This window comes from Larus michahellis, chromosome Z (genome assembly GCF_964199755.1).
Source record: "Larus michahellis chromosome Z, bLarMic1.1, whole genome shotgun sequence".
Taxonomy (NCBI): Eukaryota; Metazoa; Chordata; class Aves; order Charadriiformes; family Laridae; genus Larus; species Larus michahellis.
The window spans coordinates 26,611,455-26,637,215 of NC_133930.1; the positions used below are offsets into that span (position 1 = coordinate 26,611,455).

Below are 25,761 nucleotides of genomic sequence, written 5' to 3' on the forward strand. Positions count from 1 at the left end.
AGATGATGAACATTTTTTCTTTTTCAGTATAGTTTCTGGAGAGCCATTCAACATTGATTAATTATGAAATAAAATTTCACAATTTCTTTGTGAAATCAATTGTCAAAAATACCACATTCCTAAGCAAGATGCTTAGCATACACTAATAGTATGAACAATAAAAGGCAATTCTAGCTGCCGAGAATTATATCCCCTGACACATTCCACTGATCAGCACCTGATTTTCAGTTGCTCACATTCCTAAAACCATACAGACTGTTTTGAAGTGGAATATATAAAAATGTAAAATAAACCATTGTAGTGTCCAAGATGCAAAATAATGCTAAGAAAACAAAGTTTACAGATAATTCCAGAAATAATGACAAATGGGAAAAAAAACCAAAAACACCTAGAAAGATATTTTCATTTTCTTCAGGAAGTGCTGGATAGATGGAGTGGTTCCATAAGTAAGAATTTAATCAACCTGATACAGCTCAAAATCCTAAAATGGAATTTCATAAAACTCCTGCAATAAACTGAACTAACAATGCAAAGGATTTGTCTGAAAAAAAGGAGTTTATTTGAAAAACACACAACAACTATTATTGAGAAATTACTTTTCCCCTCTACATTAATTTATTTACATATACTATATATATATATTTATACATATACAGAGTTATAATTTGAATTGTGCATTACTATAATGAATCCATAAAACTATGTACTGTACAACAACTTGGTTTAAGGTTTTGCATTTCTTGGATATAATAGTCTTTTTTTTTGTCTGAAATTGTCTAAAAATTAAGCACACGTAAGACACGCTATCTCAATGCATTGCTAGTAATTTCCTGTAGACACTGTTATTCACATTAGTAGAGCATGTAGCCCTTCTACTAGTGGTAGACACTGACTGGCCACTGCTGTTACTACTGTTAGGATCGAAAGTCTTTTTACAGTTGAAGAGACTGAAAAGTTGTCTCTGATACTGAGAAGAAGCATAGTAGTAAATAAAGGGGTCAATGCAACAGCTCACACTGCTGATACAAACACAGAGTAGATAGGCAAAGTAGAGATACTCTAAGCTGTTGTCATAAGAAAAATGGATATAATGAATTAATAGAAGGACATTTGTTGGTCCAAAACAAATAACAAAAACAGAAAAAACAGCCACACACAAGAGCAAGGCGCGGGTCTTCTTATTTTGTTTTGCAACAAGGGTAGAAGAACTAAGACATCGAATGATACACACGTAACAGACAGTAGAAATTATAAACGGCACTACAAAAAACACAGAAGAGAAGATGGAGAAGAAGTGGAGGTAATAGCCGTGAAGTTCAGATTCTCTTAGCACATCGTGGCAAGTAGTTATATTTAACTTGGGTATTTCCATCGTTTGCTCTCTGATGAGAAAAGGTATAACCCCAGTTACTGCTACAAGCCATATGATGAAACAAGTCAGCGAGGCACGCGTTAACGTACGCCACCCAAGAGACTGCATGGGATACACCACTGCTAAGAAGCGATCGAAGCTTATGCTCGTCATAAGCATTATTGAACAGTACATGTTACAGTAGAAGGCAGCAGTGATGAAACGGCACATTTGAGGTCCAAAAACCCAGTCATTTCCAGAAAAGTGATAAGCAATCTTAAAGGGAAGCACGCTTACAAACAGGACATCTGCAAGGGCCAAATTCAGCATGTATACTACAGCTGGCTTTTCAATTTTCATTTTTTTCAGGAACACGAGTATCGCTGTAATGTTCAGCGGGAGACTCAGCACAAGCACTAAGGTGTAAACTGAAGGAACGAAACGCGTCAGCCACGGACTGGTGAGGTATCTTGCTGTTTGCACTGACACCGTTCGTTGTTCACGTAGGAACGATCCAGTCTGATTGGTGGCTCCTGATCCAACTTCCAAGTCACCTTCAATATCACCTTCAGTAGGTATACGGTCATCCTCGTGTACAAAAGACATCACAAAACTTCTGATGCGTGGCCAGCTGCCGTTATATGGGGAGGCTGAAAAATAAGAAAGTATTGAGATTAATAAGCAAATATTTACATGCTATGGGGAAGAGAAAACATCTGTCAAAAAGGAAAGCTAAGATTGTATTAGCAACACAAAATAATAAGGTTAATTCCTGATTCAAAGCACAGACTGTCCACGGATGTTAGTCCAGCCCTTTTTATTTTAGTTCATTTTACAAGTTTGGGTAAAATGTCCTCCTTGATCTCCCATGTCTTAGCTTGGAAGCTTTTTATGGTAGGGAGTCTATTTGTGCTTAAGGACCTAATCTCATCTATGGTCTCTGGGCTACTCTCTGTCCTCTAGTAGATAGGGCCGGCAACATAGTGACCAAGGATGAGGAAAAGGCTGAGGTAGTTAATGAAGTCTTTGCCTCAGTCTTCAGCAGTAGGACCAGTTGTTCCCTGAGCACCCAGACCCCTGAACTAGAAGACAGGGATGGGGAGCAGAATGAAGCCCCTCTAATCCAAAGGGAAATGGTGAGGGACCTGCTTCAGCACCTGGAGGTGCACAAATCTATGGGGCCGGATGGGATCCACCCAAGGGTATTGAAAGAGCTGGCGGAGGTGCTCGCCAGGCCACTTGGTATCATTTATGAGCAGTCCTGGACAACCGGGGAGGTCCCAGCTGACTGGAGGTTAGCAAATGTGACACCCATCCACAAGAAGGGCCGGAAGGAGGATCCGGGGAACTACAGGCCAGTCAGTCTGACCTCGGTGCCTGGGAAGGTCATGGAACAGATCCTCCTCAGTACCATTACACGGCACATGCAGGAGAACAGGGTGATCAGGCCCAGTCAGCATGGGTTTGTGAAGGGCAGGTCATGCCTATCAAACCTAATATCCTTCTATGATAAGGTGACCCACTTAGTGGATGAGGGAAAAGCTGTGGATGTTATCTACTTGGATTTTTGCAAAGCTTTTGACACTGTTTCCCACAGCATTCTCCTGGAGAAACTGGCTGCTCATGGCCTGGACAGGTGTACTCTTCGCTGGGTAAAAAACTGGCTGGATGGCCATGCCCAGCGAGTGGTGGTAAACGGAGTTAAATCCAGTTGGTGTCCAGTCACAAGTGGTGTCCCCCAGGGCTCGGTGCTGGGGCCGGTTCTCTTTAATATCTTTATCAATGATCTGGATGAAGGGATCGAATGCACCCTCAGTAAGTTCGCAGATGACACTAAACTGGGTGGGCGTGTTGATCTGCTTGAGGGTAGGTTGGCTCTGCAGAGGGACCTGGACAGGCTGGACCGATGGGCTGAGACCAATGGTATGAGGTTCAACAAGGCCAAATGCCGGGTCCTGCACTTGGGACACAACAACCCCATGCAGCGCTACAGGATTGGGGCAGAGTGGCTTGAAAGCAGCTCGACAGAAAAGGACTTGGGAGTGTTGGTTGACTGCCGGCTGAATATGAGCCAGCAGTGTGCCCAGGTGGCCAAGAAGGCCAACAGCATCCTAGCCTGTATCAGGAATAGTGTGGTGAGCCGGACTAGGGAAGTGATCATCCCCCTGTACTCGGCACTGGTGAGGCCCCACCTCGAGTACTGCGTTCAGTTTTGGGCCCCTCGCTACAAGAGGGACATTGAGGTGTTGGAGCATGTCCAGAGAAGGGCTACAAAGCTGGTGAGGGGTCTGGAGGACAAACCTTATGAAGAACGACTGAGGGAGCTGGGGTTGTTTAGCCTGGAGAAGAGGAGGCTGAGGGGAGACCTTATCACCCTCTACAACTACCTGAAAGGAGGTTGTAGAGAGATGGGGGCTGACCTCTTCTCCCTGGTGACAAGTGATAGAACGAGAGGAAACGGGTTCAAGTTACATCAGGGGAGGTTTAGATTAGATATTAGGAGACATTTTTTCACTGAAAGGTTTATTAAACATTGGAATAGGCTGCCCAGGGAGGTGGTGGATTCACCATCCCTGGAGGTGTTTAAAAAAAGGGTAGATGGGGCACTTAGGGACATGGTTTAGAAGTGGCTCTTGTCAGGGTAGGCTAAAGGTTGGACTCGATGATCTTAAAGGTCCCTTCCAACCTCAACAATTCTATGATTCTATGATTCTATGATTCTACTTCAACACAAATACAACCATAAATTGCCACTCTTGAACTGTCTTTGACAGACCCTTCATAGAGTTTGTAAGAAATGAGGTGCTGGGATAAATACTAGTATTCATACACAAAATTCCCATTAGAAGTACTCGTCACCAAAATACCAGAAAGTGAAGGTGCAATTAAAACATCAAGTTATTGGAGTATTTCTGTGTGCGTTGGAGATATCTTAGTCAACCTAATGGCCCCCGTCAAGACAGATGGCAGAAGTGTGCATGCGGTCTTCAAGGCAGACGCGGATCAACATTTTGCTTGTATCAGACTGGTAGCCACAGCTTGCACTGAAACACTTCCCCAGTTCTACTTCTCCTACCCCACAGCACGTATCATGGAGGACAGCATGTGTCCAGTGTGCCCTCAGGGCACTGCCGAAACCTGCCACTAGCGTTCCCTCTGCAGCTGTGTCTTCTGCAGTGGGTTTCAGTGGCTGTGACTGAGAAGAAAAGCGTCAGGACAGGGTATCTCTGCTTTCTGAATGTAGCAAGATATTTTAGACATTATTTCAGAAAAGTTGTTTGTATGGGGACTTATTTCGGAAGACTGTCTTTTTCAGCTTCGGCTTAATCTACTTAAGTGTAGGGTAATTCGAACGTATTATGGGCAGGCGGAAGTGAGAGAGTTACTACTCCTTAAGTAATCATGCTTGAATCCTAGACAACTAAAAGAAAAACTGAAGGTGTGTTAGCTTAAATCAGTGAGCTGAAAGTACACAGGCATGATTCACTGATCTAAGATGCTACTCGTTAGAAGCAATTATTTGTTCTACAGTAATTCAAAGCATTTTTTTTATGCAGATAAGAACAAAAGCATCTGAAGGAGGCAGATGGCAGAGAGGAGTGGCTACAGCTTTAATCAGGCAGTTACCTCCCTTTGTGCGCAGGCTGTGCGAGAAGGGCACTGCACCTGGCTTTAATTTTGGTGAAATTCAGACTTGAATGTGTGGGGAGATCAGAGGAGTGGTATGGTAGGGAATTTCGGGAATTTTTTTAAAGCTGCTGCGTTGTATGTATCATGCTGTGTCACAGCAACATTCTGGGGGCAGAGCGGACAAAAGAGGGGAAGTGTTTTCGTATGCAAAGTGACTAGATTGCAACCTCTGCAGGCCAGAAAAAACGATGCTGGATGAGAATTTCAACCTGGGAGCTTGTTGCATAGACTGCAGTAGGAACAATTTAGTACTTTTACTGAAACACAAATTTACACAAGTATGTGAGATTCAGTGTTTGCACAGAAGGGAATGAAAACAATTTATATGAGCGTCTATTCTGCTGTCTAAAACAAAACACTAACAAAAGGCAAAACTATAGATCCTTAATCTTTAACCCTACTTTAAAAGTTTAGTCCAACCAGTTGGATGACTCAAGGAGTCAGCCCCTAGTTCAGCAGTTCAGGTGCAGCACAAGTTAAATTTTTCAGCCTGTGGCTGACATCAAATAGGTGATTTCCAGTACTTAACAATCATTGCAATAGAAATCTGTCACAACTGACACCATCGGTATTCATTCCTTTTGGGATGACTGCAATTTCACTCGAATGAAAAAACCCTAATTTCTCATGCCCAGAGGCCTGTCTCCATGGTTGACATCAGTAAGAGTGATGAAAAATCTTGAACAGTACCTCTGGTATCTCCCATACATAAAAGTTTTATGACTTCAAGACTTTGAATGCAGTGAATATGTTTTTTCCACTGTCATTTCTAAAATATTAAATTTCTGAAACAGAAGACAATGATGATCCTAGTCCCTGAAGGTCTACATGTCCTTCTTGATTTCTCCAACACTGAAGAACAGTGTGGAGAACCAAATTAAGAGACGACATTTTTTCTTGGTTTTGGGGAACAAAGGTATAAATGAACTTGATGAGAGGGAGCGTAAACCTGTGTCTGAAGTCAGGAACTGAACTACCAAGATGACCTCTGCACGATGTGGTAACTGAGGTGCTTCCAGCAAACACCTCTCTCATCCCAGTATCTCTGAACTTGGAAGGGCTTTGCCTGCGCTGCCTCACCTGAGCTACCACTGCTGCAGTCCCTCACTTTCTGCAGACTAGCGAGCAAACCAGTCAGACCCACTGACCCTTAATGATTCCGGTTAAGTCACTTAATGTGGAAGCCCTTGGTGGTAACCTGACCCATTTCTTGTCAGTGATTCCTAACTTACAACGATATGAAAATATGCTAAAGGAAAAAAATGATGATTGGGGTTATCAACTACCGACCTTTGTCGTAGCTATTACTTATAGTTACTTGAACATTACTAATAATTTTAATTATATCTGAATTCTTGGAGCTAACTTATTTACAGCTTTCTTAGATTAAAGGATTTATTAGGGTCTGCATTAGTCCATTATCAAACTTTTCTAAAAGTAGAATCCTATTACAATAATTCATAACAAAAACATTCCATAAATAATTTTAGCTTAGTTAAAATTCTCTGGGATAATACTTTAACTTAGTGAAAACTATGTGTTCTTTGTATAAGCTTGATGCTGTTAGCAACACCTCCACGCTGTGTCCTGTGCTCCGTCCATGTCCCCACCTTGAACTCGGATGACATGAGGTACTACTTGAAAGCCAGATCTATGGAAAAATGCAATGAGACCTCAAACTTGCTATTTCTTTGCACTTGATAATATAGAGAGTGGGTATTTAAACTATCTGGATGAAATTCAGTTTTATTTTAATTTAAAAGATTGATAGCCACATATCAGTTTATTTCCTTTGCAAAGCTGCTTGTATGTTTGTATGACACAGTGTCTGTGTATTACTAGAACAAACAATAGCGCACTTCATGCTTTCTGAAACAGAAAGGAAGATAGTTACTGCCCTGAGGTTCTGGATTCCTTTTGTGTCAGTGTTTATTTGAAAATGCCAGTGATAGGAGATTTATACACAGAAGAGGATGAAATGATGTCATATTAATTGAAAAGATCTTAATGAACCTTGACAATAAACACAGGGGTCGGTAATGGGAAACAGGCATTACCTACAAGCTGGGATAGTACAAGACATCCAATACAGTAGTTCTACAGAAAAGATTTTAAAACTACTCTTACATAGCTACAGCTATACCAGAATCTGTCAGATGTTCCTTTCCAGCTGTTTTAAAGCTGTAGACATCACTTGTCTAAAACGTTTCACTACAGCTTAAGTGATTTTTAATAATGCAAATAATCTGTTAGGAAAAGAGAGGTAAAGCTTGTATAATGATCATAAATGTTCAAACAGTCATCCTATTATCCTATTTTAGCTAGGTTGTCATCCGATCCTTTTGGAAGAGGTCAAACCTGGCGGATTGCTATTTTTATGACTAACAGTATTCTCATTGCTGATACAAAAGAGTTAGCAGCTGTATCAAAGTACTTGTAAAATTTAAATAGCTATGAAAGAACAGGACTAAGAAACTAAGAACAAAGAAAGAGCAGGATAAAGCATTGAGGTTTTATCCTTGTGGTGTGCAGTCAGGACACTGAACAATATACATATAGTCTTTTCATTGCTTCCAATAAGGAATTTGAAAGGCAAAAATTAGGTAGAATCAGTGCAATACTCAAATTGCCTGAAGTTTTCTTTTACTGCCTGTGGTCTTTGTGCTGATTCTCCAACAAGGACATAGAGAAATGATGTTGAAAGCTCAGTAAGTTTGGGATGTTTAACTATTCATACTGTGCTGTTTTCCATCAAGTACTACATATTGTTGGTCTCATGATCACCATATGTATTTTCTTCTTCCCCTGAAAGCCAGTGGTTTTGGTTTTTTGTTTTTGTTTTTTTTTTTTTTTTTTTTTTAACACAGAGCTATGTTATAATTTCCTTTTACATCTCTTTTCATATGCAAAGGGCTACTATGCATACTGTTCTGTGAAAGGAGAAGTAGAGACCAAAAAATACAACAGCTTCAACCAATCTTAAAAAGCACTCTTGTGCTCCACAAGAAAATTTCAAACTATTTGTGTGGACCCATAAATCTGGACAGCATGTTACAAGCTGGCAATGCCCATGTCCCAAGGGATATCTTTGTGAGGTGGAAAACTAAAGAATAGGCTCCTACACAAGCCAATTAAATATGTTCCCAATTTACTGCTAGACAACAATCAATACCAATTTCTGGGCATTACTGATGATAGCTGAACCCATACCGCTGGCTTATAACAAAAAGTCGGTTTCTCTTATCTCCTCATTGTATAATCCTCAGTGATAAGCATCTAGAATCTAAATTACTCAGTGGCCCATAAGTACAGTGGCCAAGGTACTCACAAGCAGAATGTGAGATGCATGACAGACAAGGTAAGACACGATCTTCTATGACAGATAACAATTATTTGCATTTGTAAAAATAAACACCGTATTGTCTTTAAAACATCTTCTTTAGCCCACATCTCTGTTTATACAGAATTCATTATTTTATTACACAAGCAATGTAGTAGCGATTTGAATGCATTTTCCTGAAGTGCTGTTTTCTTGCAACCAGATGTCTGCTCCTTTTTGCTTGCCTTTCTCAGTCTCCTTCACCACATGTACTGCCTTCAAGCAATGATAACATCTCTCTATCTGGCTATCAGTGTCCCAACGCAGGGAAGTCCAGGCAGGTTGAGACCTCAGCCAGCCACCTCGGCAGCACCTAGCGACAACCCACTGCCAAGCTATTGCTTTTTCACCTGCCCGCAGGAGCAGCACAGGCCAGTAACATGGTAACTGCGGATGCTGAAGGACCAAGTGAAAAGCAGGGGAGAAGCCGCAGGTGCAAGGGCGGAGCAGAGCTGGGGATACAGCAGTGCATGGGTGATGGGAATTGTGGTGGAAACAGGGAAGGTACTCTGGGACAGGGGGGAAATTATATTATTACAGTGGGAGCCAGCACAAGGAGAGCAGAAGACGTGTTCAGACAGCCAGGCTTTATTAGTTCTACTGCGCATGAAGTAACTTGCTTTGAATTTTTTGTTCAATGATGTAATACAGTAACTATTTCAATCATTATTTCCTAAGGAAGCAGCAAATAAATAGTGTAATTCAGGGTGCTTTTTAATGAAGACTATAATTGCAAAAGGCAGGAAAACAGTTTTGAATGTTTCCATAAACTGGAAGAATAGCACCCAACAGTACAATCTTTTTTCTAGAATTAACTTGTATAGTTTGTCTTTTACACCGCCACCACTTCCCATGCTTTTTTTTAAATAAGGACATTTTCCTTAGACTTCCAATACGGACATGACTGTGATCTCTTCAAGGACACTTATCTTTGTGCCAAAAAGTTGTTCAGCCAAAATTATTTGCCCCTTCTGATACATCTCCTCCCAGCATCATTACAAACAATAGCTCTGTCCCCTTTCAGCCTTCATTTTAGCCATCAAATAATGCCATGCTCTGAAATTGTTCCTCAAATCAGCCCTTTTCTGTACATAGAGCTTGAACTGAGTCTTTCCAGCAGGCATCTCATGGGGATGAGTTATTTGAACCGCAGCACTGTGATCACTATGTGATTCAAAAAAATGTTAAACTGAATTTTACAGAAAAAACCAGTGTAATCTCTAAATGCATAATCTTGCCCTTTGTACTGTTGTACCCCTACCAGAAACTGGAAGGTTACATGCATGCATGTCTTCTCTTACCTCCCTTCTCTCAGCATCTGCATTGTCTGACAAGCTCTGAGCTAGATGGATCCATGGTCTCACCAGTTACAGCACTGCTATTAGTACTATTTCTAATTGAATAACCATGAAGATCATCTACATGGGGTGGCTATTCTGAACTATTCTGTGTTGGTAGGTCTTCCAAACTTTGCACGACCTACAAATTCAGCTGGCACTCTATCTTCTGAAGTTGTTAACGAAAGTCAATGCTAGTTTTTTAAGGAAGTCCACTAGCATGTCTCGCCAGCCTGGTCACTTCTTTCCATCGTAACTTGTGATTGCGTGGCTGTCTCCTTAGAGATGGGATAACTGTAAACCTTTCTTCACCATCAATAACCATACCCGTGGCATTGCGTCTTTCTCAGATCTATGACATTGCCTTTATCAAAAAAAAAAAAATAGTTCTCAAAAAGTATCTGTCAGACTTTGCCTTGCCCAGGCTACCTTTATGTTGTGGCCTGTTCTCTTGCCGCTGCTATGAGAACGAGCCTGGAGCAGCGTTTCACAGAGCGCCAACGGAAACTCCATCCTAAGCGCCAGTTAAAACTTCAAAGCAGGAGCCTCTTGACCTGTCTACGTGCAGCCCCACGGCGCTGTGGGCTAACGCGTGTTTTCTTCATTTATTCCCCTCTGCCAAGGCGCACGGTGGTGCCGCAGCTCGCCGGGGGTCCGGGCTCCTCGCTCGGCGCACCCCGGGCCGCCCGGACACCGCTTCCCGGGGGACCCCACCCGCGACGGGAGCGCTCAGCCCGCCCTCTCCTCCCCTCCCCTCCCCTCCCGACCCCCGTCAGCCTCCTCGTCGGCGGCGACTCACCGGGGCGGGCGGTGGCGGCGGCGGCGGGCGGCGGGCAGCCCAGCAGCGTCAGGGCGCAGAGCAGCGCGGCCAGCGCCCCCGGCCCCATGGCCGCCGAGCCGGGGCGGGGAAGGGGGTGGGGGGGCGCGGAGAGCTCCCTCCGCTACTCCGTCCGTCCGTCCGTCCGTCCGTCCGGCGCAGGGGGACGCGAGCGCAGCCGAGGCGCGGCGGCTGGCCACCGCCGGGAGGATGAGGAAGGGCCGCCCCAGGGCCGCCGAGGCTTCCTCCGGCGGCGGGGGAGAGAACGGGGCGGGGGGCGACCGCCTTCCTGCCGCGCCGCCCCGGCGGAGAGGGGGGGCTCCGAGCTGCCCCGCCGCGGGGGCGGGGAGGACAGCCGGGCCTCGGAGGGCAGGGCAGAGCGTCCCGCCCCCGCAGCACAGCAGCCCGGCCAACAGGCGCCCCCCGCCCCGACGAAAACGGCAGCGGAAAGCGGCGGCGCCCAGCTGGGAAATGGGGATGGGGTCGTGGGCTCGGGCAGGGCGGGAAGGCAGGAGGTGCGGAAGAAAGGGCCTTTCTCAAGGAATCAGTCCGAGCGGAGTTTGCCGAATTGTCTTTGTGCAGTCCAGATTGGTAGTGCCCCACGGGAGCACAGTTACACGGCCAGTAGAAATCGTTGTGTTACTCATAAATGAAAGATCACGCTCCTTCAGAAAAGCTCCTTAATTCATAGATTTCCTTTGTATAAAGTAGACAGCATCAAGCTTGTATTGCACGGGTTCAGTAGGCTGACTGCTTTACAAATACAGGACAACCCAAAAGCCATTCATTACCCACCTTTGCCATCCTCGTGTCTGTTGTTGCAAGACCCCAGAGGAACTGGTGCCACTCCTGAGCTCCAGTGGCACGTGCCTTGGCTGGGAGCAAAGCTCGTTCTGTGCTTCAGAGCTGCTCGTGAATCAAGACCTGGTTGAACTGAAACCTATGTGAAATCTATAGAGGAGGATATTTTGCTAACTTCAGAGCTATTATTTAGGCTCCTTTTTTTGAAAATACTTACTCCACTGGTGGTTTGAGTGGTCTGTATTTCTTAGGCCTATAACACAGTCAAAAGCTTTACAAGTAGGCACTCTGGTTTGCTAGGGTATGGTGTTCCATTCTCAACTGTATATCCTTCTGTTTACAGTAATACAGACAAAAAAAGTGTCTGTGTGTAAGCTCCATTTAGAATTTGTTCGTATGTATGAAGTGCCTTTATTATTGCAGAAGCACCAAGGGGAAATCATGTCTGACTAATCTGATAGCCTTCTACGATGGCATGACTGGATGGATAGATGAGGGGAGGGCGGTGGATGTCTACCTTGACTTCAGCAAGGCATTCAACACGGTCTCCCAAAGCAGCCTCATAGGGAAGCTTATGAAGTGTGGGTTAGATGAATGGACAGTGGGGTGGACAGAAAACTGGTTGAAAGACAGAGCTCAGAGGGTCGTGATTAGGGGCACAGAGTCTAGTTGGAGGTCAGTGACAAGTGGTGTTCCCCAGGGGTCAGTACTGGGTCCAGTCCTCTTCAATATATCCATCAATGACCTGGATGAAGGGATGGAGTGCACCCTCAGCAAGTTTGCTGGTGACACAAAGCTGGGAGGGGTGGCTGACACAGCAGAAGGCTGTGCCGCCACACAGAGAGACCTGGACAGGTTGGAGATTGGGCAGAGAGGAACCTTATGAAATTCAACAAGGGCAAGTGTAGGGTGCTGCACCTGGGGAAGAGTAACCCCATGCACCAGTACAGGTTGGGGACTGACCTGCTGGAGAGCGGCTCTGTGGAAAGAGACCTGGGAGTCCTGGTGGACAACAGGATGACCATGAGCCAGCAATGTGCCCTTGTGGCCAAGAAGGCCAATGGCATCAAGAAGAGTGTGGCCAGCAGGTGGAGGGAGGTCATCCTCCCCCTCTACTCTGCCTTGGTGAGGCCGCACCTGGAGTACTGTGTCCAGTTCTGGGCTCCCCAGTTCAAGAAGGGCAGGGAACTGCTGGGGAGGGTGCAGCAAAGGACTACCAAGATGATTAGGGGAGTGGAGCACCTCTCTTATGAAGAAAGGCTGAGGGATTTGGGTCTTTTCAGTGTGGAAAAAAGACGGCTGAGGGGGGACCTTATCAACGCTTATAAATACTTCAAGGGTGGGTGTCAGGAGGATGGGGCCAGGCTCTTTTCAGTGGTGCTCAATGACAGGACAAGAGGCAGTGGGCACAAACTTGAGCACAGGAAGTTGCACCTAAACATGAGGAGGAACTTCTTTACTTTGAGGGTGTCAGAGCACTGGCACAGGCTGCCCAGAGAGGTGGCGGAGTCTTCTCCAACTCTGGAGACATTCAAAACCCATGTGGACACATTCCTGTGCAACCTGCTGTAGGTGACCCTGCTCTGGCAAGGAGTTGGACTAGATGATCTCCAGAGGTCCCTTCCAACCCCTACCATTCTGTGATTCTGTGAAACTCAGATTGAACTGCAGGGAGTATCTATGTCCTTTAATCTTCGTAAATTAGATTACTGTAAATATAGGAAGTGAATAAAAGAGACCAAGCCCCTGTTCGTTAAATTTTGTCTGCATATGGGAACCAAATTTAAGTTATTTTTTGCCTCCTGTAGCTATGCAAGTCATCTTGCTGCTTCATCTGTAGATAAACTAATTGTAACAGAGGTGAAGAGTTCATGAGTTCTAAGGCTTTTACCTGTTAGCACTTTTTAATTCTACTTCTTAGACTTTTTTCAGAGCTTTGTTTTTCAGTAGAAGCATGTTGCAGGACAAAAATTCATTCCTGTTAAACACACTAGGTCTACCAAAAAAAGTCTACAACTATTGTAGTAAGATTGCTACATCATTAGTGTCTGGGGAAGGAGCCATCTTCCTGCTGTTTAATACACTGATTATCCTGGCATGTCCCGGGTGGCTAGTGACTGCTCAAACAGGATGAGGTTAGAAGCATATCTCAAAAGCAAAACCAGGCTTCCAGGAAGAGGGTTGTATATCTAGTTATGAACTTTTTTAAAATGAGATGTGACTGTCACTCTTTGGATTTGCTGTTAGAGGGCAGTTTGTTGCATTGCTCCTGTATTCTTTTAAAAAAAAAAAGAGCTAAAGAAGAAGGTTTGCAGATCAGCGCAAAGTGAAACAGCACAAAGCTGTTGCTTGTGATGGTGTTTCTGTCTGCTTGGCCAAAGAAAGATGCTGTTCTCCAATTTTCTGGATAGTTTTGGATCTTCAGAGCCCCATCATTTTATTTTGGAACTTACCCATTCTAAGTTAGCTGCCAAGTACTCTTAGTCAACTCTAAGGACATGCGGTAGAAAAATGCAAACTGCAGGGCTAACAGGCTAAGCCTACTGCTTACTGTAATTTCCTTTCACTACCACTGGTTAAGGAAGACAAAGTTGAGAGATAGGCATGCCACCTGTGGTGACAACGATGCATGGTCTCTATTCAGCTGTACTGGCATTTTCCTCAGGTTTTGCACCAGCAATGCAAGTCTTTCCACATGACTGTTTCATGAATAAAAAGTGGTTTCATCAAGTCCAATCAAACCTTGAAGACCCTAAATTGCAGCTTACAGCAGCCTCCAAAAAGCCCCTTTCTTTTTTTGTTGTATTTAGTAGCTGTCGGCAGCATAGGACAGCAGTGGGTGGGCAGAGGATTACTTTGCTCGTTTGCATGGTACTTAGTATTACTGTCAATCTTACATTTAGGTAAGAATCATTGTCGTCAGTCCTGTTTAGCAGGGTTCATTATTTGTTCAGTGACAAGGCCCTAAACTGAAATAGTTAATTAAGAAAAAAAAGCTTCTAAAGGAGTTTAAAGAAATGAAATGGAAATTACTCTTTGATGTGCACTAGAAGAGCAGGAAGCCCAAGAAATGGTTGGAAAAGGTGAGCGCTAGCACACAGACTGTACCTTTCATACACGTTGTTACCTGGGGACCAAATAAGCTTTCATAAGCTTGTGTACATCAGGAAATAACTGAGGAACATGGTGTTTGCATTAGAACTAAGCAGTCACTAGGTGTGTCAAGCGCGTAACACAAGACAGCATATCCAGAAGTGACTGACTTCTGCAAAGGCTGGGGGGCTCTAGTATGTCTCACCAGCAGAACTCCAGGCTTTTGACACATTACCTCAAAGGTCTGGTTGTAGGATCAACATCCCACCTGTGCAGACTTACCTGCTCAGCTACAATTTTTTCAAAAATATGTAGGGATTAGTCAAGCCTGTTACAGGAAAAAAAAAAGAGGGGGGGGGGCGGACAAAAGATTCTGAGTTTAATTAATATTCAAGTACAACTCATTTATCTCCTATGGAAGTAAGAGTAAAGTGCTTGCTTTCATCTTCCCATGCAGCTATTTTAAGTCATCACAGGTATTAATACTGCAGCATTTATGTCACGTTAAAGTGGTTTATACATAACTAGCTAGAAGAAAAATGGAAGCATGTAGGAGCTGTTTATCTTTTAATTAGGGATATTAGCTGTTTTAAAGTGGTCAAGTGTTTGAATTTAATGCCATGCATAAATGAATGCGTCTAGTAAGTGTAATCATTTTTTTCAGCTTGTATAATACAGGTCAGTATACCAACTAAACTCATAGTCTGTGTATCTGCCACTGACTGTTCAGTGTTTTATTCCACCTTCAGAATGAACACTTGTTTAATATTTGCTTTTAAAATGCGTTCCAGAATGCCTCACTATCCGTATTTTAAAATGTTCATCACAAGGGAAGTGAAAGTAGGAAATATTTGGTTTATATATTTATCACATTATCTACTGTACACACTTTTGCTCTGTAAATATAATTGATAGTTCATCAGCAAAATCATCATCATGTTCAACGGCATAAAGGCCATGAAGTCTTCACTGCTGAACAACCTTCACAAAGTGTACTGTGAGGACAATCAAGCTTAGTCAGATTCAATTTTATAAAAGCACTGAAAGAGACTCTTTCGCTACCATCTGGATTTGCTGCTTTAATGACTCTTTTAAATGAAATTTAGGAACCAAGACAGTTTAATTAGGTAATGTTTATTTCACATAGAAGAATCTCCAAGGAATATTTAAAAAACCAACCTAAATACTGATTTTATTGCATTTATTTTCTTACAAAAAAGACAGACAGGCACAATTTACGTATTCAAATACTTCAAACTGAACAGCAACTGTTCACTGTTCAGATTCCCCAATACCACTCCAAAGGCTGTGAAAGTAGAAAATGTCATTTTACACGAGGCAGTAGTGCATTTAGTAGGAATGAATCACAAAATATATTTTTGTACAGTAAGATGTTCCTGTCGCTTTATAATTACCTATAAAAATTTTTGAATTGCACAATAAGTTTGCTTTACAATTGACAACTGCCAGAAAATAGGCTTAGTATGTAACTAAATATTTGCCCAAACTATCCCTTAGAAACAAATTAGGATTTCTTTTGGTAAATGCTTAGAGTCTAACAAGAACTATATTATATATCTGAGGTCATTTAAAAATGTTTTAATAGGAAGACATTTATATATTCAACTAAAATCAATTTCTGCCTACCGTAAAATCCATACAACCACAATAGTTGAGTGTTCTAAGCAGTATTTTGATTTGAAAGTACCAACACCAATGAAATCTTGAACTGCTTAATTTAATCTATTTTGTATTTTTCTGCTTCATTATCAATGTTGAAAAGGCACTGTGTACATTCCTCTGAACATTTGGTGCTTTAGGGATCTTTTTAAAGTTAATATGCCTCTAATGACAAACTTCAAACAAATGTTTAAAAGAAAAAAAAATACTGAACAGACTTCCCACTGATGGATGCAGTCCATGGTATCTGAAGACACTCATTTTCCATAGAACTTCTTATTCAACAAGAATATGAGCAAGTTCACATTCACTTTAGCTTTGTCGAACATTTTCATTACAGCCACACCTTCATACTGCATCTGAAGCAAATCCTATAGTCAGAAATAAAATAATTAGTCTCTGTTTGAATCCATACTTTACAGCAACAAGATGGAGTTGTTTTCATCATGTGATAACCATCTCAAACTCCAGGTCCTTCACAATTTAAACAATTGCAGACAACTGTTGGATAGGTGTAGAAAACATTACACGTCCTCTACATCCCAAATTGTAGACTGTCACTAACAGTAAACCAGAATAAATACTGTTTTCTGTGTATTTACCTTTTCTCTTGATATTTGCTGCTTGCCACTGAACTAATGTGGCATTTGGTTTCATGCAGTTGCCCTAATATAAACGTTAACCCAACATGGTGCACAGCATCCTATGGAATTTGTATAGTTATTCCCCACAGGATCTGCTGCTCTGTGCTAACTGAATAGTTCATGAATACATATAAAAAAATGCATCTGAAATAGTTTATATTTAGAAAAAATGCAACTGTGACTATGTAGCAAAGTAATAAAATTCAAACTCTACCTGGAAATGGAGCTGCACTTTTTCCATTTCAACCCCCAAAAATTTTGCTTTGATTTCAAAGTCGCCCACTTCTTCTCCAGGTGTGATATCAAACATCACGTTCTTAAACCTCGAAACAAAAAGAAGGGTAATTGATTATGTACGCTGTGCAGTTTTATGTAGTCCAGAGACAGTTTGGGGGAAAAACCCTGCAGAATACAAGAGAACTTTGACTGTAAGCAGTGTAAATGGTGTGTCAAATGATCCACTCCATCCCTACTGCAGTGTTTTCTTGGAGACTTTCTGGTGTACATACAGTGTGGAATATAGAGCTCTCAAGTCTTTCATATTGGGGTAAAAAAAAAAAAAAGTCTGTGGGAATTTCTGGGAACAAAGATGACGAAGCATCCACGGCATGGGAACAGGGCAGACAGATTTTTGTTCTGCCATGCCTGAATGTCTCCATGCAGGTGTGTATACACTCTTCCCTGGTTTCAGTTTGCCTCATTGTGGCTTCCTCTGCCTGATGAACCCACTTGGAAAAAAAATGCAACCTGAAAAACTTTTTTCCATGCAGAAGACAGATGGAAGAATGCAGAGGGTGAAAGATTCTTTTTTCACTAGAGTGGCCTAAAAGCGGTGTTAAAGCACCCCATCCATTCACCTTGTCATAGTGAGGAAGTGCAGGAAAACAGGTGTTTACTCAGTTATACGAAAGTGATTGGTCAGTAAATTAAAAAAAATCCAAACCTGCTTGAAAAAACATCAGTCATTAGCAGTGAGTGTGCTGCCAAACTTGCATTGGTTTCATCTAAGCTAATGCCAGAATAGGCTTATTCAAATATTTTCCCAAGGTAATCATATAGCAAGGTACAAGGGAAAAAATGAATTATGACAATTAAGTTTTATCATTCTTCTGAATGTAAAAGTCTGAGGTAATTTTAGGTGTGGTACAGGAAATTGCAAAAATTCTTTTAAGAAAAGCCAGGCCCCTTAAGCAGCTGCTGATTAGAAAAACGCTCTGAATTGTTTTATACCACACTTACTGGTTGGTCTGAAGATCTTCAATTTCTAGGATGACACCTTTTTCATGCAGTCTTGCAGCTGTATACTTTAATGAGGCCTGCTTCAGTTTTTTGCTTCCCTTCACTTCCTCTTTTCCATCTAGTTTAATTGACCTCCGTGAATTTCTGGGAAGAGAATAAGAAAAATGGCTTTTGATTTGTCTACCGGGTCTTTTATACTTCAGCTAGTCTTCTAGCCTTATTTAGCTTTCCTTCACTCTTTGCCTCCTTGAACTCTTATTAATAAACAGAATTAACATTCAAAACAAATCTAAGAATCAGAGGGATTTTTATGACACAGTGAATCACCTAAACATTTTGGCAACGATTTTGAATCAATGTTTTTTTAGCACTTGTTTATACTCCATTGAGAAATGCAACCCTGATCCAAAAGAGTGCACCATCACCACTTTAAAACAGAAATTCGTAAGCATACACTAACATAGGTGTTAAATAAGATTGGCCATTAGAGTTCATTTTTGGGCCAATGAAGTATGCACTGGAAAAGCTCCTGGTCATGTCAGTGAAACGTTTTCATTTTGACACTTCAGTGGCATTCGCGGTGGAGCTTGGTCTTGAGTAACTGCGTGATACCTGAAAAGTAAAATTCTTTAGGCATTTATTTCCCCTTTTCAATTCTAAAAACAAAATCCAGTCCTTTTAAGGAAGGAAGAAAATCAATAATTACTTCCCAAAGCTGCATGACTTCAAAGCATGCAAATGGATCTGCAAAGTATCACCAATTACATATGTTGAAAACACGTATACATCTCAGGCTTCTTTCTGTAAGGGAGCCTTAAGCAATTGCTAGACTTTACTTTCCAGGTTTTGACTCAGGTCGCAGCGGCCACTCCCATAAAATTTTTAATCCATGGGTTGTCAATCTGTTAGAATCAAAACTTTCAGCTACAGAATGACACCTTCAATCCCTCCTGATAAAACACACGGAAATATTAAGAGACAAGAAGACACAACTCACTTTCTTGTTAAGTTGTCTAAACAAGTTTTTATATAGGTGTTGTAGTAATTAATTTGTTCTTCGTAAAATGCTGTCTTGGAGTTAAGTGCATTCAAAGTCTGCTGGAGTTTTACCAGTTCAGCTTTTCGATGATGTCTGTATCTTCTTTGATTCCGGATATCCTAAATAAATCAGTGTGATTGGTTTATTAATTTGATATTTTGAAAAGTCTCAGCTTATTACCATTACAATCTACAATTATACAACCTGACTTAATTTCTGGGAGAAAGCATGAACTGTCGTGTTAGTTCTCACAAGCACAGTACCAGTAGTGAGTACAATTTACGTGACTGGATGGAAGACAACAATTACATTGCTATTCATATATACAAGTGGTGGTATCTTGAACTCTGCTGTGGTGTCCAGGCCAGGTCAGACACAGATGTCATGAGGAAGACGTCACCTTCATGCTATAAATGGAAGCTTTCTCACAGCTAGTTTTAGGTGAGAGGCCTAAGAAATGAGAGCCTGGGCTTCTAGTGGGTAAGAACTAGTTACTGCTAAACTAGAGCTCGGGTTGAAGGTAATGGTTGAGTTGAGGTAGGCAACTTCCAGTCCTAAGGCTCATCCCAATCTTCAGATTGCCTTCACGGCTCAAACTGAAGCACCTTGGCTTATAGATAAGGAATAAAAGAGAACGGGACACTGAATACATATGTAGAATGGTTTTGTCACAGGTAGAAGCAGATGCAGACACATGAACAAAACAGGGCTTTAAAATGGCACTTCAGAGTAGGTGCAACATGACATATTTAATAATATTAGAGACTTAGCTCACATGAGTAATTTACTAATTTATACATTCAAATATATTTGCAACTTAAAAACCCCCACATATTTATAATATGTAAATCACTCGTGAACTATGAGTAATTTGCTCATGAGTAACTAAAGATAATCCAATATTACTCATGAGTAATTAAAGCTAATCCAATACACTAAGATTCTTACAGGCAGTGTTGGGTGTGGATTTGGAACAGGATTTCCCAATTTGCACACAACAGGCCCAGTGCTTTATCAAACCCAGGATGGGCACCGCATTGGCCCACTCATCTCCTTGTGTCCTGCCCAACCAGTGCAGATCAAATGTTCTGGGTTTGTTTTTTATTGTTGGTTGTTTGTTTTTTGGGTTTTTTTTTAAGTCTTTTTAAACTCTACCGTGACCATATTAATAATTAATTGAAACACTGATGGATAATTCTGATTCTTTTTAAAAGATAAAAAGCTATATTGAAACACATTGTACTGGCGAAGTTAAAACAGCATCAGTATCAAATCTGGATAAGAAAGTCTATAGGTGTATGTTATTCAGTTCAGGTAGTTACGCATAAGAGTCCTGTTTTTCAATTATTTTGTCAGGATCTTATCTGGATGCTTCAGCGATTTAGTGTAGTGTTCTCTGAAAAATATATATTGTACATTTTTCTGTACATGTATACCATACATGTACATCTCTAGCTGAAATGGATTTAGGCTACATGCCTAAAACCCATCAATATACAAGGTAGCATGCTCCATTTACCTTAGCAATCTCATTTATAATTTCTTGGTATTTAGTTGCTGAAGACACTAGTCCTGCTTGTTCCAATGTCCGGAGGTTTCTCTGAATTTTCCTTTTCTTTTGTTCTACAGGTAGCTGCCCATCTTCAAAAATAGACTGACTGTGCTTCATTTTCTCTGGAGTTTTGGAATCTAAGATGGCACGTTTTTCTACAAGTTTCAAGTGAGCAGATTCCTGGGTAAAAGAAAAAAAAAAAAAAAAGAAATATCCAGAACAGTTATTGTCAGACTCATGATAACAGTTAAGTATTCAGGTACATGGAATTCTCAAGGGAGATTATAAAGAATCAAGGTGCAGGCCTTATTTATATCCTTTTAGTACATGGTCTGAAAGTAGTTGATTTACTATGCCTTTTGACATGCCTTAAGTAATCACAAAACAAGTCTAAAATCAACCAGACGACTATATGACTTCCCGTAGTTTTGGCAAGACTGACCAGATCTCACAGGTGTCTCCTACGTACACACACACACTGAGGAAAGCTAATATGTGCACATTATTGGGACATAGCTTTGTCAGTATCTACAGGGAAGTCTTCAACTGGGAGCTGTTCCCACTCAATTCCCATACCAAGGGTAGCAGTGGTTCCCCAGGCAGATGTTTGCTTGTAGTGCTTAAGCAAATAAACTAGGCCTCAGGGAACTTGAGTTAAGATGCTCAAGTTCGTGAGAAAACAACAACAACAAAAAAATCTAGCAGAAGGATTCATCGCAGGCTATTCGATTGTATTATAACACAGGAGAGAAAAGACCCTGTTTTCAAAAAATGTAAAGAAAAACAATATTATTCTAGTTGTGCTAGCTGACAGCAAGACTAAACTTTTCTTTTCCTCTGAAGCTGTCACCAATTACACAGTAAATTTGCAAGTCTCACATTTTGAAATCTCTAGATGTGAATATTCTAAAACCAGCAAAAATGATTTCATTGTTATAAAACAGTGGAGAAAGCCATCAGAGATCTGCTAAGGCTTTCAAATATCTATAATAAAATACGTACTTTCTTCCCTGTTCAGGCACAGTACAGCACTTACCTGTTGTGCAGTGGCTGGTGTTTCTAATATTTCTAAGAGCGTATCCCCTGGCTGTGTTCGTATCACATCCACAATAAGTCTTTTGGTCCTTTTAAAAAGTGTATATATATATATATATTACAAAACAGTTGTCACTGGATCACTGGTGCATTTCATTTCTTCAACATTAAAACTAGCAAGCTCCCCCTTTATTACGGATACTTGGTAATGTTTGTATTTCCTATCTTTTTATATTTCAGAGTTTCCATTAATAATGTTGAACATCTGGCTTCTAGACAGGTCTGAATAGAGAAATGCATGCATACTCCCCCTCCCCTTTTATTTTAGAAAGCAGTTAATCAACCAGAACAGTAAAAAAAGTTACAGTTAGCATAAGAAAAATCCAAGAAACAACTCACATGTGGATTTAAATTATGATCATGACAAAACAGCAGATAGGAGCGTAATCTTTGCAAAGCCTGAGATATGCATGGTCCCATTAAGGGTCATATTTACTGAATAAAGTGAAAACGCACTCAAAACTGCTGAACTTCGGAAGGAATTTTTACATCCGGCTCAGTACATTTATGCACACCACTTAAGGGCAAATACTTCTCTAGTGGCAATCGACAAGGAACATTTCCTAACTAAAAAAGGGAAGCTGCTACACCCTGATATGTAAACCCGTTCTTTTTTTGGTAAGAATTTATCTCATTCCTGCTGCCTCTTCATACATAATGCTTCTGAGAACATCCTGCAACAGAATTCTGTTAATTTAGAGGACACTGTTGCAAATGAGATATAGCTCATTTTTCTTAAAAATTAACAGAAACTTGAAGATGCAGCTTGAGTTTCCCAGGAAAATGTCTAAATATGATCAAGGCTTCTGTGATTAAAAGCTGTTTAAAATTATAGTTTACCTATGTTCAGTTGGGGCGTTTGTTGGTGTTTTCAGGACTAGAAGGTCTCATAAAAATGCAATGAAATGGGACAAAAGATTTGCTCATATACCGGCAACATTATCCAGACCCACTAAGTATTTGGATATGATCCAAGCTTCCATGGCAGGGGCAGCAAGGCAGGAATGACTGACAGCACAGGCAGACCTGAAGCCCTGCTCCTTCCGTGTTAGGAGGCAACCTGCTCAACCTCCTGGAAACTAGTTTGCTCATCCAGAGCTGCTGTTAACTGCACTGAGTGGTCCTAGAACATTCAACAGCTTTTGAAGGATTGCTGTTAAGTGTATTTTTCCTTCACAAGCTTTCCTGGAATCCCCTCCAGTTTGCCAGGAAAACAAACAAACAAACAAACAGAGAGGATTCCTAAAGTTGGTTCACTTGGGCTACATCGACGCATTGCTGGCTTCCTCTGACGCAACCTGTGTCAGTCTTTGGTGGTCACCACCACAGTCTACATTAACGTACGTGGGATGGCGTTTTCATTTTATGCACAGCTGGGCGTAAACAGGCGCTGACATGGCTGATAAGACACAAGGCTTATTTCTACATCCTCTCCCCGCGTACCAGACCTGCTCAGCTCTATTATTCTCCAGAAACACCCAGTTTGGGGCTGGATGCCTCCCCCTTCACTGCAGCTTGTCACCTGCGCACGAAAACCACGCAGACCAGGCACCTTGCGTAGAGTCCTCTACACAGGGGTACCGGCAAATCTTAGGGTTCTTCACAGAAGCCTTAAGAAAACCGTGTAAAAAGCAAATATATCAATATTCCTATAGAAGGGGCATGTCACTTGCAGCGAAAAACGGGAACATTCAGTGAATCACCTGTGACTTGAATTTTAGCCAGGTGCCTAACATTTCACAGTTGCAGTAAGAGACTTCACTGCAGCTAAAGTAGGAAAGCTAGGCATCTGTATTTACACATCTCTTGTGTAAAAGGTAAGTATTTGGTATTGTTGCCATTTAACACAGGCTGCTAATTATTCTTCTGCCAAATTATTTACTGAATTTCCTCAAAACATGAGAAATATTACTTGAAAGCACTTAAATTCTTTTGCTATTTCTCATGCTATTGTTTCAACATATTTCTGCACAGTGTAGAGGATTAAAGACATTTCTTTTGGCCTTATTTTGCATATTTTTAGAGATTTCATTACGAGGTAGTATTTTACTCCTACACAGAGGGAAAAAGGGACAGGAAGCACAATTATTTTTTTTATTTTTTTTTTTTTAAAGGAACGGTGTCAGGCATATCCTTATTACAAAACCAGCCTGGGAACAGCTCTAGAGCCTTGGTCTCTGGAATAGCAAGTGACTGACACAGTTTTGATTTCACATCGTCGTTGCAGTCCCTTTACTTTAGATCTCAAATAATATTTGATAACAAGTTACAGGAAAACCTCAGTATACTCTTGTTTAAGATTCAGATCAAATTCCACAGTGGAAAAAAACTCCTCTTCCTTTTGGGATAAATAGTAAGAGTTTTCTTCTGCTCAAAATCATAATTTTTTTCCAGGCTTTAAACAGCCATTGATGGCTTTTATAGAAATTGCACTACTTACTACAGACATTATAGCTAAGAACTTTCTTCAGAAGTAAAACCTAGTAAATTCAAGTTTACTGATTTTTTGACTTGGGAAAAAAAAAAGTACTAGCAGATTAGAGTTGAATCATAGCCTGTATCTGCACTCCTATTACTTGCAAAAGTATGAAACCCTTACGCTGTATTTCCTTTTAAAGTGGACTTCTAACCTTCACACTTGTGGGGTAAAAATAGCATAGTAATAGAGGAGGAGCAGTGTTCTATTTTCCCCCTTGTTCAGGAAGCACCAGGATTTAAATAAGCCAATCTGTATCCTGGACGAGTTGAAACAACTTCAAAAGAGGGGTGCCAATACTTCGATACTAAATGCTTGTTAAAAAATATTTTTGACTATAATGTAGCCTATGCTCCAGCGTATCCCAGTAGCCGTTTCTTAATTTGTTCACCAAACAGACTAAACATCATTTTCTTCCCCTGGATAAAAGCATGCACTATTCCCGCTGAAGTGACAGTCACATCCTGTTCAAGGTCCTGATGGCAGGGAAGTGTTTTCCTTTGAGGGGGAGGAAGGGACAGTGTGACGCTGTCTGTCCCTTACAAGGCTAGACTGCTTTTCTTCTCTGCTTTCCCAAGGCCATGGTGTTTTAAAGCAGAATGGAAAAGCAATGACTAGGTTAGATAATGATCCAGTCACGGTCCAAAACACAAGTGGCACTACGTTTATCTTTCTGTAAGCTTTCTGGAAGAATCGATAGTTTCTCTGATTTTTGCAAAAATTTGGGTAGGACTGAACACAAACCAGGTTTTGAAAACTGAGTGCACTCAGTTACTCAAAAATGCACTTAAGCAGGGCAGCAGGGTAGAAGCATCATCTTTTTTTTTTTTTTTCTTTTTTTAAAAACAAACAAACAAAAAGCATTACCAGAATATAGGTTTTGACCAAAACTTACTTTATCATCAGGCTTTTGAGATCCTGATCTTCACCTTCTCTTAACTCATATTTGCTTGTTAGAGACAGTGAAATCTCTGTTTTTGCAAGCTGATTCAGCGTGCTTTCCCTGTTGGGGTCGTTGGGGTCAACAGCTCCTTCCCCTGTAAGGAAACATCTTTTACTTCACGTTTGCCAACTTTCCCATGATTCAATGCATGAAGCAAATGATACCCTAGATAAATCACTGTAAATCATCAGAAATATTAAGTTTATTAAATAGCACACCCATTCCTACCATTTAGAAGCCGTGGGTTTTTTTGACATTGAACGATCAAAACCAACAAGCTACTGATGTGCAAAAGACTCACATGTCTTCTCAAAGAAGAATACAAACAATTTAACGTCCTTTGTTTTAACATTGATAGCGAAAAACGAAAGAGTAGCAGCTATGTTAGCAGGCTATTCACTTGGAAGCTGTTATTATCCATGACATCATAGCTACTTTGTTAACAGTTCACATCTGAATAAAATTAAGGCAAATTAAATATCCATCACGTCTATTTCTTATAACTTTCTAATAAATGTGTGTTATTTTTAAAACTTCATTTTAATTTGGATAATTGAATGTTAAAATAAAAAAATGGGTCTTTTAAGAATTCTCACTTTTTGTAAGTTTCTAGCTAATACTAGCA

General features: G+C 41.1%; 2 protein-coding genes across 8 annotated transcripts in view; both read right to left on the minus strand.

The window, feature by feature from the left end:
• Positions 1-548: 548 nt before the first annotated feature.
• F2R (coagulation factor II thrombin receptor) lies at positions 549-10,846 on the minus strand. Of its 2 annotated transcripts, none has more exons than XM_074569599.1 (2): positions 10,557-10,846; positions 549-2,001 (listed from the first exon to the last, which is right to left on the minus strand). In XM_074569599.1, exons 1-2 carry the CDS (start codon positions 10,642-10,644, stop codon positions 809-811), a joined length of 1,281 nt encoding a protein of 426 aa, XP_074425700.1. In that variant the 5' UTR covers positions 10,645-10,846; the 3' UTR covers positions 549-808. The 2 variants fall into 2 exon arrangements, with proteins under 2 accessions (XP_074425700.1, XP_074425701.1); XM_074569600.1 differs by lacking the exon at positions 10,557-10,846 and adding an exon at positions 9,722-10,423.
• Positions 10,847-15,586: 4,740 nt separating this feature from the next.
• The window catches only part of IQGAP2 (IQ motif containing GTPase activating protein 2), a 128,840-nt gene continuing 118,665 nt past the window's right edge, over positions 15,587-25,761 (minus strand). For all 6 annotated transcript variants that reach the window (XM_074569702.1, XM_074569700.1, XM_074569698.1 and 3 more), the window contains 7 exons: positions 25,089-25,230; positions 21,659-21,746; positions 20,590-20,802; positions 19,029-19,189; positions 18,032-18,175; positions 17,007-17,115; positions 15,587-16,519 (listed from right to left, as the gene is read on the minus strand). In XM_074569702.1, the coding sequence (XP_074425803.1) occupies positions 16,406-16,519; positions 17,007-17,115; positions 18,032-18,175; positions 19,029-19,189; positions 20,590-20,802; positions 21,659-21,746; positions 25,089-25,230 (971 nt within the window). In that variant the 3' untranslated portion in view covers positions 15,587-16,405. The remainder of the gene's footprint in view (positions 16,520-17,006; positions 17,116-18,031; positions 18,176-19,028; positions 19,190-20,589; positions 20,803-21,658; positions 21,747-25,088; positions 25,231-25,761) is intronic.

What these genes read in the sequence shown, in the direction of transcription:
- F2R (XM_074569599.1), bottom strand. Translation starts at nt 10,644, where the DNA reads ATGGGGCCGGGGGCGCTGGCCGCGCTGCTCTGCGCCCTGACGCTGCTG. An exon ending in CGCCGCCACCGCCCGCCCCG is followed by an intron (nt 2,002 to 10,556) that starts GTGAGTCGCCGC and finishes CTTATTTTTCAG; the next exon opens with CCTCCCCATATAACGGCAGC.